General features: G+C 59.6%; 1 protein-coding gene across 3 annotated transcripts in view; it reads left to right on the top strand.

Annotated features, from left to right (window-relative positions):
- The first annotated feature begins 773 nt into the window (after window positions 1-773).
- Mgat5b (alpha-1,6-mannosylglycoprotein 6-beta-N-acetylglucosaminyltransferase B) overlaps window positions 774-15,312 on the top strand; it is a 59,955-nt gene continuing 45,416 nt past the window's right edge. The window contains exons 1-3 of one of the 3 annotated variants that reach the window (XM_087208420.1): window positions 774-1,019; window positions 4,707-4,819; window positions 12,909-13,056. In XM_087208420.1, the coding sequence (XP_087064546.1) occupies window positions 952-1,019; window positions 4,707-4,819; window positions 12,909-13,056 (329 nt within the window). In that variant the 5' untranslated portion in view covers window positions 774-951. The remainder of the gene's footprint in view (window positions 1,020-4,706; window positions 4,820-12,908; window positions 13,057-15,312) is intronic. The other 2 variants (XM_087208419.1, XM_021241125.2) reach the window with 2 other exon arrangements.

Below are 15,312 nucleotides of genomic sequence, written 5' to 3'. Positions count from 1 at the left end.
AGCTCCTGGGTGCTGCAGAGACAGGGATCACAGGGAGACCCTGCCATCGGAAGCCCGGGAAGAGGTCTCCCCTCTGCACCCCACTTCCTGGGCGCTTTGCAGGAGCTGAAGGAGCCCTCGGCTCGGCTCTCGGGGTTGCTGGCTCGCTAGGAAGCTGCATGGCCCTGGGCGCAGGGACCGTGCCCACAGGTCTCACGGAACCTGGAGCCCTGGTCCCCCGCCCTGCACCTCCCGGGGAGCGCGCCCGGCTGGGCTGTGGCCGCGAGGTGGCGCCAGCGCGCCGAGGAAGCGCGGAGGCCGCTCCCGGGCCGCCCCAGCCGCCGCTCCGCCGCCTCCTCCGAGGAAACAATGCGGCGCCTCTCCGCGTAGTGCTGCGCGGGCCCGGACGCCCGACACCCGAGCGCTGGCAGCCGAGCGAGCGGGCGGGCGGGCGCTCGAGGGGCGCCCTCTCCGAGAGCCATGAGCGCGGCGCGGCGCGGGGCCGGAGCTCGGCGCGGCCCAGAGGCACGGGGGGCCGGGGCGCGGGCCCTGGGCTGCGTCTAGCCGGCGCCAAGGCGCGGGGCCGGGGATGCGGGCGCCCGCCGCGGGGAGCCCGTCTGCGCGCCGCGGAGCCGTCCCGCCCAGCGAGCGAGCCCGAGCAGGCAGACGCGCGGCCGGCGGTCTGGGGGCGCGCCGCCTCCCGGCCCCCACGATGTGAGCGGGAGGGAGGAGACGCAGAGACGGCCGGGCCGGGCGCCCTCGCCACCCTCCGAGCCGCGCCGCTTCCCTTCCGCGGTGCCGAGGCCGCGACGCCCGCGGCGGCCCGAGCAGCGAGGCCACCGAGCCCCGTGCCCCGCCCCGCTCTGACCCGGCTTCGGCCCGCAGCGGGTTCGCGGCCCCGGACGCGGCGGGAGCCGTGCCCAGGACGGTGCGTCCGGCCTCGCCCGCGGCTTCGCCAGACAAGTTTGAACCATGATCACAGTCAACCCGGATGGGAAGATAATGATCAGAAGATGCCTCGTCACCCTGAGACCCTTTCGGTAAAGTTCTCTCGGGCTTGGCGCCGGTGGAGGTGGGCGCGGGGGCGGGGTCGGTCCCTGCGAGGACGCGAAGGACGTCCCAGTGGCAAAGGGGGCGCGCGCTTCAGCCCTCGGTGGTGCCGGTGGGGCCGAAGGAACGATGGAGTGGGGCTTCGGGTGCGGGCGGGGAGGGAGTGCGATTCTGGACCTGTCCCGAGTTGGTCTGGATTGGAGAGGGCTTGGGCTGCGGAGGTGGGAACGAGTCCGAAAGCCCTCAGGTTGTGGTCTTGGGCCCAGGAAGTCGCCCCAGCCCACGCGCCTCTTTCCCGCCCCTCGGGTCCTCCCTCCCCTCGCGTCGCGGTCGGGCTCATCTGGGCGGCAAAGTTGGTGCACAGCCCCGAGCGGCGCCCCCTCGCTCCGCCTGTCTGGCCCCAGGTCGGCCCCCACCCCTCGGCCTGATCCGTCCTCCCTGCCCCGCCTCGGAGGCACGCCCTTCCTGCCTGCAGGCGGGGGGCCTGTCTACGACCGGAGGACCCCGAGATTGGGGCGAGGACTTCAGAGGGGGACTCATCCCCGACCGCGGGGCTCAGCGGGAACGGGAGGGCGGACCGAGGAGACGACCCCTCACACGCACCGTGGGCGCCCTGGCCTTGCGGGACTCACCGGGCTCTGCTGTCTCACCCCAGGACCCCGCGTGCGGGACAGCTCCTTCTCTCCCAGGCGCCCCAAAGTCCCCGCGCTGGCGTCCCCAGGGCTGGAGTCTCAGCCCGGAGACAGTTGCCGAGCGGGGGTGGAGGGTGCGGGACAGGGCGGGGCGGGACTCGGGACAGGCCACAGGTGGGGACCTGGAGCTGCAGGGGAGGAGGCGCCGGGCTTGGGTTGCCGGGCGGGCAGACTCGAGCCCTCTCCTCCAGGCCTCCAGCTGGAGCCCAGTGTCCTCCCAAGCCCTCCAGGTCCCCTCCAGTCTCCCTGCAAGTCCCCCTGGAGCTGGGGGTGGGGAGACTATGACACCCTGGCCTCCCAGTGTGAGGGCATCCGCTGGGGGCCGAAGCGCTCAGACCGGTCAGGCTGGTCTGGGAGGACGTGGGACAGCAGAGACGGGATCTGGGGGGGGGGGGGGCTTTACGCGGGTTATTGGAGGGCGCCAGGAACCCCTGGCCTGAGGTGCCCACGGGAAGATGGGTGAGAAGTGGGCGTCTCTGGAAAGGGCCTTGCTCCTCCAGGGAAAGCCTCCGATCTTTTCCTGGTCTGCCCGGGACTCCGAGAGGGTCCTCATCCTGTCTCCCACCCCATGTGGGCCCCCACCCTGTAAATCGCCGGAAGCCTCGCTTCTGCCAGACGTTTCCTGGTGCGATTCGAGGCCTCGCTGGCTGCCCCCAGTACCTCGGACAGCGCCCAGCCCAGAGCAGCTTCCCTCTCAGGTCCTGTCCCCATCTCCGAGCTTTGTTTTTCTTTGACAAGATCTTGCTATGTAGCTCCGGCTGGCCTTGAACTCATTAAGCAGCCCGGGCTGGCCTCGAACTCATGATGATCCTCCTGCCCCAGCCTCCTGAGTGCTGGGACTACAGGCCTGTGCCACCAGGCCCACCCAGGCTCCTATCTGACAGCATTGGAGTTGAAGTTGTATGCTCTCCCCTTGGGTGCAACTTAACCTCAGGGTCTCACAGCCACCAGGGGGGTTTTCATTTCCCCTTCAGATCGGGGACAGGCCTCTGATTACATCATCCCAACTTCTTCATCCCCAAGGTGGGCTGGGAATGCTATTCTTTTGGTTTTCTTAGAGCTTCTGGCAGGGCCTTTATTCTATAGATGCTCCTAAATGTTGCTTGAATGGATGTATGGATGTATGGAACCATTTTAACTTGGCTCCTCTGTATATGAGCCCAGCTGCTTTGGGGAACCCTGGACCCCAGGGTTGGTGACTGGCAGAGAGAATCAGATGAAGGGTGCTGGGGCTTCAGGGTCTGGGCTAAGGGTGGGGACACCTTTCCCATGGGAGTCTGGACCCTGGCAGGCAGCCCAGGCCTCCAGCTGTAAATACCCCTCCAGGGCTGGGGAGAGGTGGAAGGCTGAGAACAGCTGGGGGAGTCCTTTGTCCTCAGGCCTGGAGGACAAATAGCTGCCCCCACTGGGGTCTCTCTGGGTGTGCAACAGCCCCTTTGCTGCACTGTTGCTCTGCTGTCACCCAAGACCTGCCTGATTCCCTCTAAGGGAACACAGGTTCTGAGTCCCACCCTAGACTGGGAGGAATCCGGTGTCTCTGGTGCTGTCTTGCCCACTGAATTGCATCCCTGTCCCCCCTGGCAGGGACATGTCTGTAAGTTTTCCCCAGGGATGCTCCTGGGACCCTCTCTCTTAGGGTCCTGCCCTTCTCTGGCTTAATCTCTAACAGCTTCCTTTAAACGTGGGCTGGGGATTTTGTTGTGCTTTTTATTTTCTTCTGCAATTATGTGTTTTCTTTAGTGGACCAAATTTTAATTAAATACTGCTCTGCCAGTTTCAAATAATGAAGATTAAAATGCATAGAGCAAGTCTTGCATAAAGATACAAACAAGCCCTGGGTTTGGGGAGAGGAGGTAGGGCAGCTGGAAGTCCCTGGCATGGCCTGTGGAGCCCTCTCTGGGCAGCCTGGCTCCACACAGGTGAGGCTTCTCACACTGACCCAGAGGAGGGGCCTCCCCTCGGGGCTCTGCTGGTACATCGTGTCCCCTGGTAGAGTCAAGGTCCTGGAACATCTACCACCTCTGACTGCTCCCAAGGCTGCACTCCCAGCCCAGTTCTCCTGTTTGGGGCTCAGGTTGAGCATTAAGGGTCAGGAGCCCGAGCTGGGCTTAGGGATGGGTTTTGTGTCTGGTTCCCTGCTGGCTCCCTGGCTACCTGGTGGATAATCCATAACTATCTGTTGAGGGACTGAGTGAGGTCATGTCTGATCAGCCTCCTCTGGGCGTCAGTGGAGCAGGCTGGCAGGCACTGTGTGTGGGTCTGGTGGGACAACGGGGAGGGGTCTGGGGACAGCAGGGGCCCAGGTGGCCTTGCCTGGGATCTTACCATGTAGCAGCGACAGGGTACACAGCACCCCTGAGAACACAGATACGGAGCTTTTACAGAGTGCCCGTGACTGCTGGCAGCAGGTACACGGGCGGAGGTGATGGATGGGATCCAGGTGGGTCTCAGCTAGACCGATTACCTGCTCCGTGGCCACCTCAGGCCCTGGTGTTCCGTCTATACCAGTGGTTCTCAAACTTCAGCATGTGTCAGGGTCGCTGGGAGAGCTTGTTACAACAGAGGGCTGGCTCTGCCCCCGTGTCTAGCCCAGAGGGCTGGGGCTTGGGGCTCCAGAATGCGGATTTCTGATGAATCTCAGGTGATGCTGCGGGTCGGGGACCACACTTTGAGAAGCTGTTACTGCTGATGAGCCAGGCTTTGTCTCAGGGCTGGATCCTGCCCAGATTTCTACCTAAATGGCATCCTTCTCCCTGATGGTCTTTCATGGGCTTGTGCCCAGTGTCCTGTAGCCTGCCCTTGGCTCTGCCATGGAGAGTGCCCTTCCGGGCCCCAAAATGCAGCTCCTGCTCTCTTTACCCCATCCACCCCTGGCTTCTTTTCCTCACTCGCTCGTTCTGACAGTGTTTATGTGCCCCTCCTAGGTGGAGGCTGGGGACACTGTGTCGCTGGCCTGCCTGCTGACCTGCCCTCTTCTTCCCACAGGCTCTTTGTCCTGGGCATCGGCTTCTTCACTCTCTGCTTCCTGATGACCTCTCTGGGAGGCCAGTTCTCCACCCGGCGCCTGGGGGACTCACCCTTCACCATCCGCACAGAAGGTATCTCGAGAACAAAGGGAGTAAAAGCTAGTGTTTTTGAGTCGAAGGGGAGGTGGGGGCCTCCTGGGGCCCTGTCCCAGCATCCTGGCCACCTCACAGGTGAATGGGTAAGGCAAGTGGGGCCTCAGCCTTGGCTGGGTGACCTTGCACACTGGCTCTGGTCCTTCCTGTGCCCGGAGGCTTCCTCTGGCCAGGATCTTCAGACCAGGGGAAGAGGCCTGGGGCCCCGGGTCTCCAGGCATCAGGAGAGACTGCCTGCATGGCTCCTTCAGTTGGGGTGTCGGGGGCTGTCCCTGGATATGACCCCAGCCTCTGAGACACACATGTTCTGTGCCTCTGGTCCAAGCTGTGGCCTCAGTGGGGGCCTGGCCTGGCCATGGGCTCCTGTGTCTCCTCTCTGAGCTCTTAGGCTGTAGATCAGGCCCTGTTCTTCACTGCTCCTGGCCCATGTGATGGTTTCGGGGAGTGGAGTTGTGGTTCAGAGCATGCATACGCTTCAGGCACCAGCTGAGATGGGTTAGCTCCTTGGTTCATCACCTCCTTGCTGCGTGCCACTGGCCAAGTCTCTTAGGTCACCAGCGGAGAGGAAAAACAGGAGCTTTCCAGAGGTTGGATTGGACGGGCTCACCCATGGAATTACCTGGTACAGGTGGTTGTCACACGGCATGGGTTTGACAAACTGGGAGTCCTCCTGCCGGGCCCTGCTGGGGATGGTGGCAGCGGTGAGCCATAGAATCCTGCCCAGGGTGCCCCGCGGGGCCTTTTGGTTAGCGGTGGAAAGGAAAGCATGGAGCAGTGGGGAGACTGAGGCAAAGGGGTTTCTGGAGACGCTTGGCTCGGGCGATTTCCAAGTCCCTTCTCAGACTCACAGGGCTCGGCTCTCTGGTCCCCTGTTCCCAGCGATGAGTATCGTACACATTCCAAGTAGCAGCGGTTGTCATCTAGAGTGGGTGCTCTGAGTGGCACTTACCACGCCATCTGCTAGCTCATCGTTCGATTCATCCGTTTGGTTTCGCACGTTCTCCTTTAAACTTGCAAAAGCTCCCAGAAGGAATCTCACACTTATTAGTCATTCAGGCTCGGTGTAAGTTGATTGATCCCGTTTCTGACTCGCAGAGATCACTCGATCTCCCTGAGCCTCCATGTTCTCCCCTGGCAGGCAGGGATGATGCCACAGCTTCCCCAGGGTGCGGGTATGAGGGTCCCCACTGGCCCCGGGTGGCGAGCGGGGGTCTGTGCACGCTGGGAGTGTGGAACCCGCCGAGGGCCCTGCAGGAAGGGCCCTGGGGCAGAAGACCGAGGAGGTGCGGTCTCACTTGGGGCTGAGGTTGAGAGGGGTTGGGCAGGCGTGAAGGCAAGCTGGAGGACTTGGGGGAGGGGGTCGGTGGTGGGGTGCAAAGGCTGACGGTCCGGCTCCCGGGGTGCGACCCCTGCAAGCGGGGTACGCCTGTCTGGCTGGGTGGCTGCCAGGGCTTCCGGAAGCCTGGCCTGCAGCACGGTCAGGGCTCTGAGAGGTCGGCTTAGGCAGGCTGGGACAGGAAGAGTTTGTGGCAGGCCATCGCTCTTCTGGGTCAGGGGGCCAAGGTGACGCCCCTGTCCCACAGCCCCTGCCCTGTCCTGCCAGCCTTGGGCCCAGGATGAGGAGACCGCAAGGGGCTTGTGAGGGCCCTGCTGAGGGTCTGCACTGAGAGGTGTGCCCGGAAGCTGGGGAAGGGCCGGCCCCAGCCTCAGCTCTTGTCCCTCACTGGGGACGGAAGCTGTCCAAGGTCTTGTGGGTGGACCAGGGAAACGTGCATGTGCCTGTGTGTGGATGCGTGTGTGCATTGGTGCAGGTGCTTCACCTTTTCATTGAGGCCTAAAATACACAAAGCGAACACGTAATCCGTGTCCTCAGATCCAGAAACAACACGAGCAGCCCCGGTGTCCCCGTGCCACCTCCCTGGCACTGCTTTCCTGCGGACAGTCACGACCTTCATTTCTGATAGGATAGAACGGCTGTGCCTGGGCTGGGACTTCATGAAGAGTGAGTGCTCCTTTGTGCGGTTCTTCCTCTCAACATTGACATGGGAGAGTCACCTCTCTCCTGGTATATGGTTGAGACGGGGTCTTGCTGTCCCTGAGTTGCTCAGGCTGGGCTCAAACTTGTGATCCTCCGGCCTCAGCTTTCCAGAGTGCCGGGATTGCAGGCGTGGGCTCCACCGTGTATTTCCCCACTATGTCATTGAGGGACATTGGGTTGTTTCTGGTTTGGAACTTTGGGAGTAGAGCAGCTGTGACCACTGCCGTGTGTGACCCCTGCTGGGCGCCTGCAGGGTTTCTGTCGGGGCATTCTGAGGAGTGGAGTCTCTGGGTCTCTCATGGGCTGTAGCATTAGTTCTAGACCAGGGTGATCGAGGTCAAAGCCTGGTCACATTACCCAAGTCCCCAGGCTGGGAGCTGAGTACCTGGAATATGGACCAACAGTCTGGGAAGAGGAGGCATGGATAAGGAGGGAGCCTTGGAGAAACCAGGAGGAACGGCCCTAAACCAGTTTATATCCCAATTCTCATTGTCCCATGATTTTTTTCTTCCTTTTACTTTTGAGACAGGGTCTGACTGTGTAGCACAGGTTGGCCTTGAACTCCTGGCAATCCTCCTGCTTCAGCCTCCCAAGTGCTAGGATCACAGGCCTGCATCACCATGTCTGGCTTGTCCCCCAAATTCTTTTTTTTGTTTCTTGGTACCAGGGATCGAACTCGGGTCCTTGCACATGCCCAGCAGGCTGCGAAACCACTGAGCTAAATCCCTGGCCCCCCCAAATTTTTTTATGGCCTTAGCTCCAGCTAATTTGTAAAGACTCAAGGCAGGGACGTGGGCCTGGAAAGCAGTGTGCATTGTGGTTTAAGAATTTTGATTCTAGAGAGAGGTCCTCCTCAAACTAGGTTCCACACTACGGCTGGGGACAGCTCCCAGGTGCCAGCATGACCCCAACAGGAGGAGGGAGGCTGGGAGGGGAGGTTGGCTGTGTGCCTGGCTGTGCAAGGTCCAGGAAGGACACTGGGGATGGTGGACTAGGGGTGGAGTGGTGGATAATGCCCGTTCTGTGGGGTCTGAGCCGCCCCTGGGCAGAATTAGGAGAAGGAAGCCCACTGAGGCCCTGCCATTTAGGAAGAAAAAAACAAACAAACACTGACATTGGTCAACAGAGCAGTCTGAGCACAAACAGGAAAAACACCTCTCCTCGCCCGCTGCACTGGAGAGGGAAGTGGGGTCCCAGGCAGACCAAGGCACTGGCGGGGCGGGGCGGCAGGGGAGGGTTTCCTGCAGGGCTGAGGAGAGCTGATCCAGCCCGCTGTGCCACCTCCTGGCGGGGCTGCACCTTCTGTGGGCCAGTGAACGCTTCATGATCGAGTGTGCCAGTTGGGATTACAAACGAAACAGGCATCTCCTGCATTCTGCACGCTCGTCTCACCGATCCAAGAGGGAAGAGGTGAACGGGAATCATCACTCAGGAGCTCTAACTTCATTTCCTCTTGTCACCGGGCAGGCCTGGGCACTGGGGGAGGCTGTTTGGGGCACCTCCCTCCCCAGGCAGCTTTGCCCCTCCACCCAGCGCCCCCTGAGCGGCCCTTGCTTCCCTCTCCAGGAAGTCACCTCTGAACACCTGGGCAGGAGCTAGCGGGGCTGTGGCTGGCTCCCTGTTTTGACCTGAAGAAGTAGCAGTTGGGGGCTTCTCTGGGGAGAGGTCCACGGGCTGGAGTCTGCCCTGTGTCTGCCCTGAGGTCTCCTGTGGCCTGGCCCTGCTAGATGCCCTGCCTTGCGTGCACTGGACCTGAGGATGCTCAGGTGCTGGATGGCTCCTGGGCTCTTCCCTCCAACAGTGGCTTTGGACAGCGGCCTGGCCCCGTGGGGATGAGAAAGCTGCATCCAGCCTCCCGGGCCTGTCCTGGTCTCCTCGCTGCCCAGAGCCCGGACACCACAGCCCTGGCTGGCTTTCTGGCATGGCGACAGCATTGTGCAGAGAGCCAAACCTGCATGTTTCTCAAGCTGTGCAAACCCAGAGGGACTCAACTGGCTCCTGAGGGCCGAGGAGGTCTCTCGTGTTGGGGAGGTGGGGGCTTGTTCAGTTTCCAGGAAGTAGCAGTGCAGGGTCGGGGAGAGACAGAGAGAAACAGAGAGTGTCTGGGGAGGAGATGGGCCTCGGCGGGTAATAAAAATACCCCGGTCTATAAATGTGAGGAGCCATTTGTATCTCTCGCGTCCCAGCTTTCCTTATTTATATGGAAATATGGCGGGAGCGTGTGTTAGTTCTGAGATGTATCGCTGGGGCCGCACAGTAAATACATTTCAATTCAGCCGACAGCAAGAGTAGGAAGTGACTCGGGGGAACCGCGTCGGCCTGCTCTGCTGATAGTCAGGGCCAGCATGGCACTCGAGCAGCCTGTCACTCGGCTGGGCCATCCGGCTAGCCTGCTCCCACCTGTGTCCCCTGTCTAGGGTGTCTGCAGGGCAGAAATGTGTTACATACCTCTGGAGCTCTTCGGAAAGGGGTGATGTGCTGTCTCCCCAGGTCTCAGGGGTGTCTGAGCTGCTCCTGAGCCCCAGAAGCTAGGGAGAATCGCCGTCCTGGTCCACAATGAAGAGAGGCCTTAGAAACCCAGCCAAAGTGGCCCTGACTCTTTCACCAGGGCCAGAGTGAGACTTCTGCCCACATGTTCATATGTGGGTCACTCCATCTGTTGACATTTTGTAAGACCTGGGTTAACCCTCCCTAGGAAGGGCCACGGACAACCCCGGCAAGGATTCTTGGGGAGGGGCCAGGGCAGCCTGTATTTCCCTTGTCATCTTGGCTCTGATTTCTTGCTTCTGCCAAATTATCCAACTCAGTATCTTCCCTCCTGCCTCCTCAGTCCCCCTCTACTAACCCAGAGGGAAAGGCACCCCGCTGCCCTCAGCCCCTCTGCCCAAGGGGACTGTGAGTTAGCTGCCAGCACAGAGGTGGCTGTCATGAGAGCTTGAACCCGCTGCCTGGCACAGCAAGCAGATGCACTTCCCTCTGTCCCTGAACCCCCAAGAGAAGCCTGTGCAGCCCCTGCAGTAGGAGTTTCCCCATCCTTGGATCCCCTCTGCCCCTGGGCCTCCTCTCTCTGGATCCCAGGCTGTGCCAGGAAGCTTCTGTCTCCTGTTGAATATGCAGTCATTTGTACTCTGTCTGCTCTGGGCATACAACTCTCCTGTCCACCTGGGGGGTCACCAAAGCAAAACAGAAATTTCTCTGAGGATGCAGTGGCTAGCTTCTTCTGGGGTAATCCCTTCCCTTTATCCTAGTCTCTAGAAGCGGTTAGGAAAGATTCGGAAACAGAAATAGAGGTGAGGGGAACTCAGAGCCCAGGGACTCCAGGCCCCTTGTTTTACACAGGGGAGACTGAGGCCAAGCACAGGAGAGTGACCTGTCCCCACTTGGTCAGTGGTGTGTAGGTCTGGAGTCCCTGTCCCCGGCCTGTGGTGTGCTGGTGGCCATGCCCCCACAGCTCGAGGCCAGTCTTGGCCATTATTGGCCCCTCTGGTTATTTTGCAGCCTGGGTGGTGGGGCTGGGAGAGCAGTAACTGTGAGGTCCCAGGAGAGGTGCAGTGGGGAGAGGCAAAGGAGGCTAGGGGTGGGCAGGGGCCAGAGGGCAGTGGGCAGGGGCCCGGCCCCAGGCATCGGGGAATCCACCCATCCTGGAAGCCAGGGTGCAGGCTTGGCAGCCATGGGTGCTCTCAGGCCTGGATTCTAGGGAGGCTCAGTCATGGTCTTGCTTTCTGGTTTTCATCCTGTTCCCTCGGGGAAGGGGCCACTGCAGCCTGAGCCATGAGCCGTGGCCCACCTGGGCTGCCCAGGGAGGCTGAGCAGGCTGTGTACTTCACAACTCCAGTGCCCACCAGCCGGCCACAAAATATAGATGATGCCTCTGGTGTTCTGCAGGGCAGTGGCCAGGTCAGAACATCTGATGTCCCCCTGCCTTTCAAGCTAAAATGTTGGTCACCGCCTCTCCTCTCCCTCTGTGAAGCTCTGGCTGTCTTCCAGCCATTGAGGATGGGCTGGGGTGGGGGTCTCAGAGGGAAGTGGCTTGAGAGGGTCAGGTCGCCCCACCTCGGTGAGGTTTTATTTGTGTCTTGTCTGATCCCCATCCCGTCGATTCACTGATGGATGAACTGATAGAATTCGAAGGAGTGGAGAGTGGAGAGAGAGGGCACAAGCTGGCGTTATTTAAGGCTCTTTGTGAAGCTTCTCCAGGCCTAACTGATTGTTTAGAAATCAGCTCAGCTTTCTGAGGGAAGAGGAGGAAGGCCATCGCTGTTCTCCTGGCAGTAGTGGGGACGCTGTTTCCCTTCCTTCCAGCACCCCCTGCTGTGGGGGACTTCGTGGGCAGCTCCCTCCTCCTGCTCTTCTGACTCGTCTCTGAGAAGAGACACTGCTCCTCCTCGCTGCTGTGGGCTGATGCCCAGCAGCAGCCAGCATCCCGAGGCCGGCCAGAGTGACCCTCCTAGCTCCCACCTTCCATCCCAGGACCCGCCAGGCGGTGTCTCGAGTCAGCCGGTGGAGGCCAGGAGAAAGGGCAGCGTCACAGCAGCCCCAGTGACAAGAGGACCCCCGGCTCCCTCGGCTCCCTCTCCTCAATGGCTCATTGCCTCTCGTCCCCTTTCTCCCTCCTCTGTTCTCAGTGGCCTGCCACAAGCTCTCTGCTGCCACCGCCAGGTGTGATGACCTTCGGCTGCAGACTGGGGACACTGAGAGCAGCACCGTGACTCCACGCAGTGTCACACAGGGTCTGAGGCAGCCTGTGTGGGGGCCCCTTCCCCGGCGAGGCCTGCTGGCTGTCCCAGCTTTTCTTCCCTGAGCAGAGGCTGCTGTGGCTGTGTGTAGCCCCCAGCCCCTGGGACCCTGGTGCCCACGGGGCAGACTTCCCACCGCCAGCACCCGGGTTGCCGGGCCCAGGAGCCCCCTTGGCAGGTGGGAAACGCTGGAATGTGACATCCCTGGAGCAGCCTTCGCCCAGGGACTGGCGGGGGATGGCACATAAATACCCTTCCCTGGCCAGAGTGGGGTGATTCTGAGGCCAGCCTGGCACCCAGCAAGGCTGAGGCTATGCCTCCCATGACGACCTCCCTTGTTCCCTCTCTGCTTCACTCCCCTACTGCGGTTTATGGGCTGCACGGAAGGGCTGTCCAAAATCTCCAGAGACTATAATGAAGATGGCAAGGGAGAACCTGGGCATGGTGTCAGACACCTGTAATCCCAGCACTCTGGAAGGCTGAGGCAGGAGGATTACAAGATGGAGCCCACCCTGGGCAATTTGGCAAGACTGTATAAAAAATTAAAGGGCTGGGTGGGGATGTAGCTCCGTGTGAAGGGTCTGGGGTCAATCCCCAGTACTGCCCCCACCTCCAAAAAAGAAGGCAGGTTAGGGTCTCTCCCTTGCCCAGGCTGAGGGGGGTGGCGTCCTTGTCAGTTGGCCCTGGGGAGCCCAAGACCAGCATGCGACTCAGGGGAAGTTCACGCTGGTTTTTTGCGGTGGGAGCCCAGAGGCTGAGCAGGGGAAGTGGGGCGAGGGGACGACAGCCGAGGCCCCTAGAGCACAGCACCCCAAGATGCATCAGAATCACGTGGGGAGCAGAGGAAGCACGGATCCCAGGGCCCGGTGCAGGTCGGGGCTGGCTAGGAGCTTCCGAGCCGGTGGACAACAGACCACACTTGTAGAGAACCCTGATCTGAGGTCGTGTGGGGTGGGGACGCTGGGACTCCTTCCCTTTCTTCTACCAGCCCCGAGGATTGCTGCGGCCCCGGACCCCCTCAGGGCTTACGTCTAAAGCTCTAGTTTACAGTCAATGAAACCGAGGCCCAGAGGGTAACAGACGTTCCCAGGGTTGCACAGCAGGTAGGGAGGGGGGTGGTTTCCCACTGGGCAAAGGGGCAAAGGGGGCTCCTGTCCCCGGGGCGGTGGTTGGGGCAGGCCCAGTCTTCTGACTCCTGCTCTGTGGTGGCCAAGGAAGATGGGAGCGGGGCCGGGTGGTCAGGTGGCTTCAGGTGGCCTCCAGGCTGCTGATGGTGCCCACACTCTGCCCACAGTGCTGGGTGGCCCTGAGTCCCGAGGCGTCCTCCGCAAGATGAGCGACCTGCTGGAGCTGATGGTGAAGCGCATGGACATGCTGGCTCGGCTGGAGAACAGCAGCGAGCTGCACCGGGCAGCTAGTGACACGCACCTTGCGGCAGACAGGTGAGGGCCTGGTGGGCACGGGGTGGGTGCGGGTGTGGCCCTGGTGTGCGGGGGCGCAGATGCAGTGCACTGTCAGAGCATGGTCCAGGTCCTGTCAGTTGTACCACTCACATTCCTGCCACTGGAACAAAATGCTCAACACCAGAAATTTAAGAGGAGAGGCTGAAGTCAGTCGTGCGGCCAGATGAGGGGGTCTGTGGAGCTGGAGACGGAACTGCTGCTGCAGGAGGCTCGAGAGAATGTGGAGGCAGCGCACAGCTACTGGCAGGAGCTGGGGCAGTGGCTGCAGGAGCTGCAGGAGGCAGAGGCAGGTTGGAGGGCCGGGTGGAGGCTGGGTGCGGGTGCTGAGGGCACCGATGGTGGCTGTGACTGAAAACTTCAGGCGGCTGGGGAAGGAGAGGCTGTGAAGGCTCCCAGAGACCTAGGAGGGTCTGGGAATGGGGAGAGGGACGCGTGGGGTCTTCAGGAGAAGACAAATTTAAGGAGTTGCGGGAGGGTGTGAGGAACGCAATGGGGGTGGCACCCTTGGTCAGGAAGAGTGAAGGACCGCAGCAAAATCCAAAGGGTCCCAGAGGGAAAGTCAGGGAAGTGAGGGTTATTTGGGAAGACCTGAGGTAGGCAGAAATTGACATTAGAGAGCACGAAGAACATACGGCACAATGATCCGAAGAGAGCTAAAAGTGGAGAGAAAATGGGCATCAGAAGGGGAGGACGAAGGACAGGCAAGGGGAAGGGGAGGGTTGAGAAATAGCGATCATGCTAAGTGAATGGGGCTAATGTGTGATCCAGAATGCATTTTTGAAAGAAATCGTTTAGAGAAATCTCATTCTAGATGGTGTAGGATTTAAGGTGAAAGTTGTTGAAGGGCCAGAGAAGGGAAGTGAGACGCTGGAGGGAAGGCATACAAATGTGAAGGGAAATGGAAAAACAGACTGAAAGAGGTGGGCTGTGAGGAAAGCTGAATATGCCTTCCCGTGGTGCAGTTGTGGGCTGTGACTGAGGGACCTTCCTGAGCCAGGCCGGGACCAAGGACAGTCGCGTCTGTCTGAACACATTGCCTCACAGTCGCTTCAATCCCACACCACCTTGTGGGGGTTTCTGTCTCTGCACAGGAGAAACCCAAGGGCCCAGCAGCCCAAGCCACACAGCTGTGCAGTGCTCTGCAGGCGCCTTTCTAACCTTCGCGCTCTTGTGGGCCATTCATGCAGCGTGGCTTAGTTTTTATCCCTCAGTGAGATTTTATATTAATTCATTCACAAATCAGGGAAAAAAAGACCTTTGTTAGACTCTGTGCTCTGATTTTTTGTTGTTGTTGTTTTGTTTTGGGTTCAAAAAGCACAGGCACTGAGGTACAGTCTTGGATCCTGGGATGAAATGCGAAACACACGCAGTGAGAGCTCCCCACCTGCAGGAAGCTGGCTCCTCTATGGCTGCTAGGACCCCAGTTAGAGCTGTTTCACCCCTGCCCCTGTCAGACTAGGGCCTCACAGAATAAGCACAAGGGATCCGCTCACGCTTGTGTTAGGCCCCTAACACCCCTGTCAGGGGCTGGGGACTCAGTGACAAGCTCTGGATTCTTGTCAGGAACAACTGAGGAAAATAAAGAACTGAGATCCTTTCAGATACTGATGCGCTCCAAAGGCTAGGAGACGGCTGGTCACACCCAGTGGTCTAGGAAGCCCTCTGCATCTGTACGAGGTGTGATTAAAAAAATAGTGAGTGATTAAATTTTAAAAATGTATTACAGTGAGAGAACGTTGGCATTAATCCCCTCCAAAGATGCCCCTGCTTCGATCACACTTCTCCCATCGTTCTGCCACTTTCAGAAGCAGCTCTGGAGTCCTCTTTTGTGAATGTCTTTACTTGTGTTGCCCTGGCTGCCTTGATGTCCTGAATCAATCAAACGTTTCCCTTTCACGGATGTTTTGACAGTGCCGAGTCCATTGAGTAAGGTGGGCGAGGATACACCGCAATGTCTTTATTTGGCAGAAATTGCCGTAAGTGTTTTGATTCAATTTCAGAACATTAGGCAGCCGCAAAAAGATACTCACAAAAGAAGACTTCCAGAAATATTTCAGAAAATGACAAGAATGATGGGATAAGTGTGTTCACAGCAAGGAGGAGTATTTTGAGCCCCCTGGCAATGTCTTTTACTGTAATTTAAAAAATTTACACATTCATCATATCTTTTGCTTGCATGTCATATGTTTGAGGTTGATCATGAGTGATAGGGAGAAGTCAGCCACACAAGGAGCT

Source organism: Heterocephalus glaber, unplaced genomic scaffold (assembly GCF_053883595.1).
Source record: "Heterocephalus glaber isolate CG9 unplaced genomic scaffold, H.glaber_assembly_v1.0 deba00000937, whole genome shotgun sequence".
Taxonomy (NCBI): Eukaryota; Metazoa; Chordata; class Mammalia; order Rodentia; family Bathyergidae; genus Heterocephalus; species Heterocephalus glaber.
The sequence above is the reverse complement of the archived record's forward strand: the minus strand, read 5'-3'. Positions and strand labels throughout refer to the sequence as shown.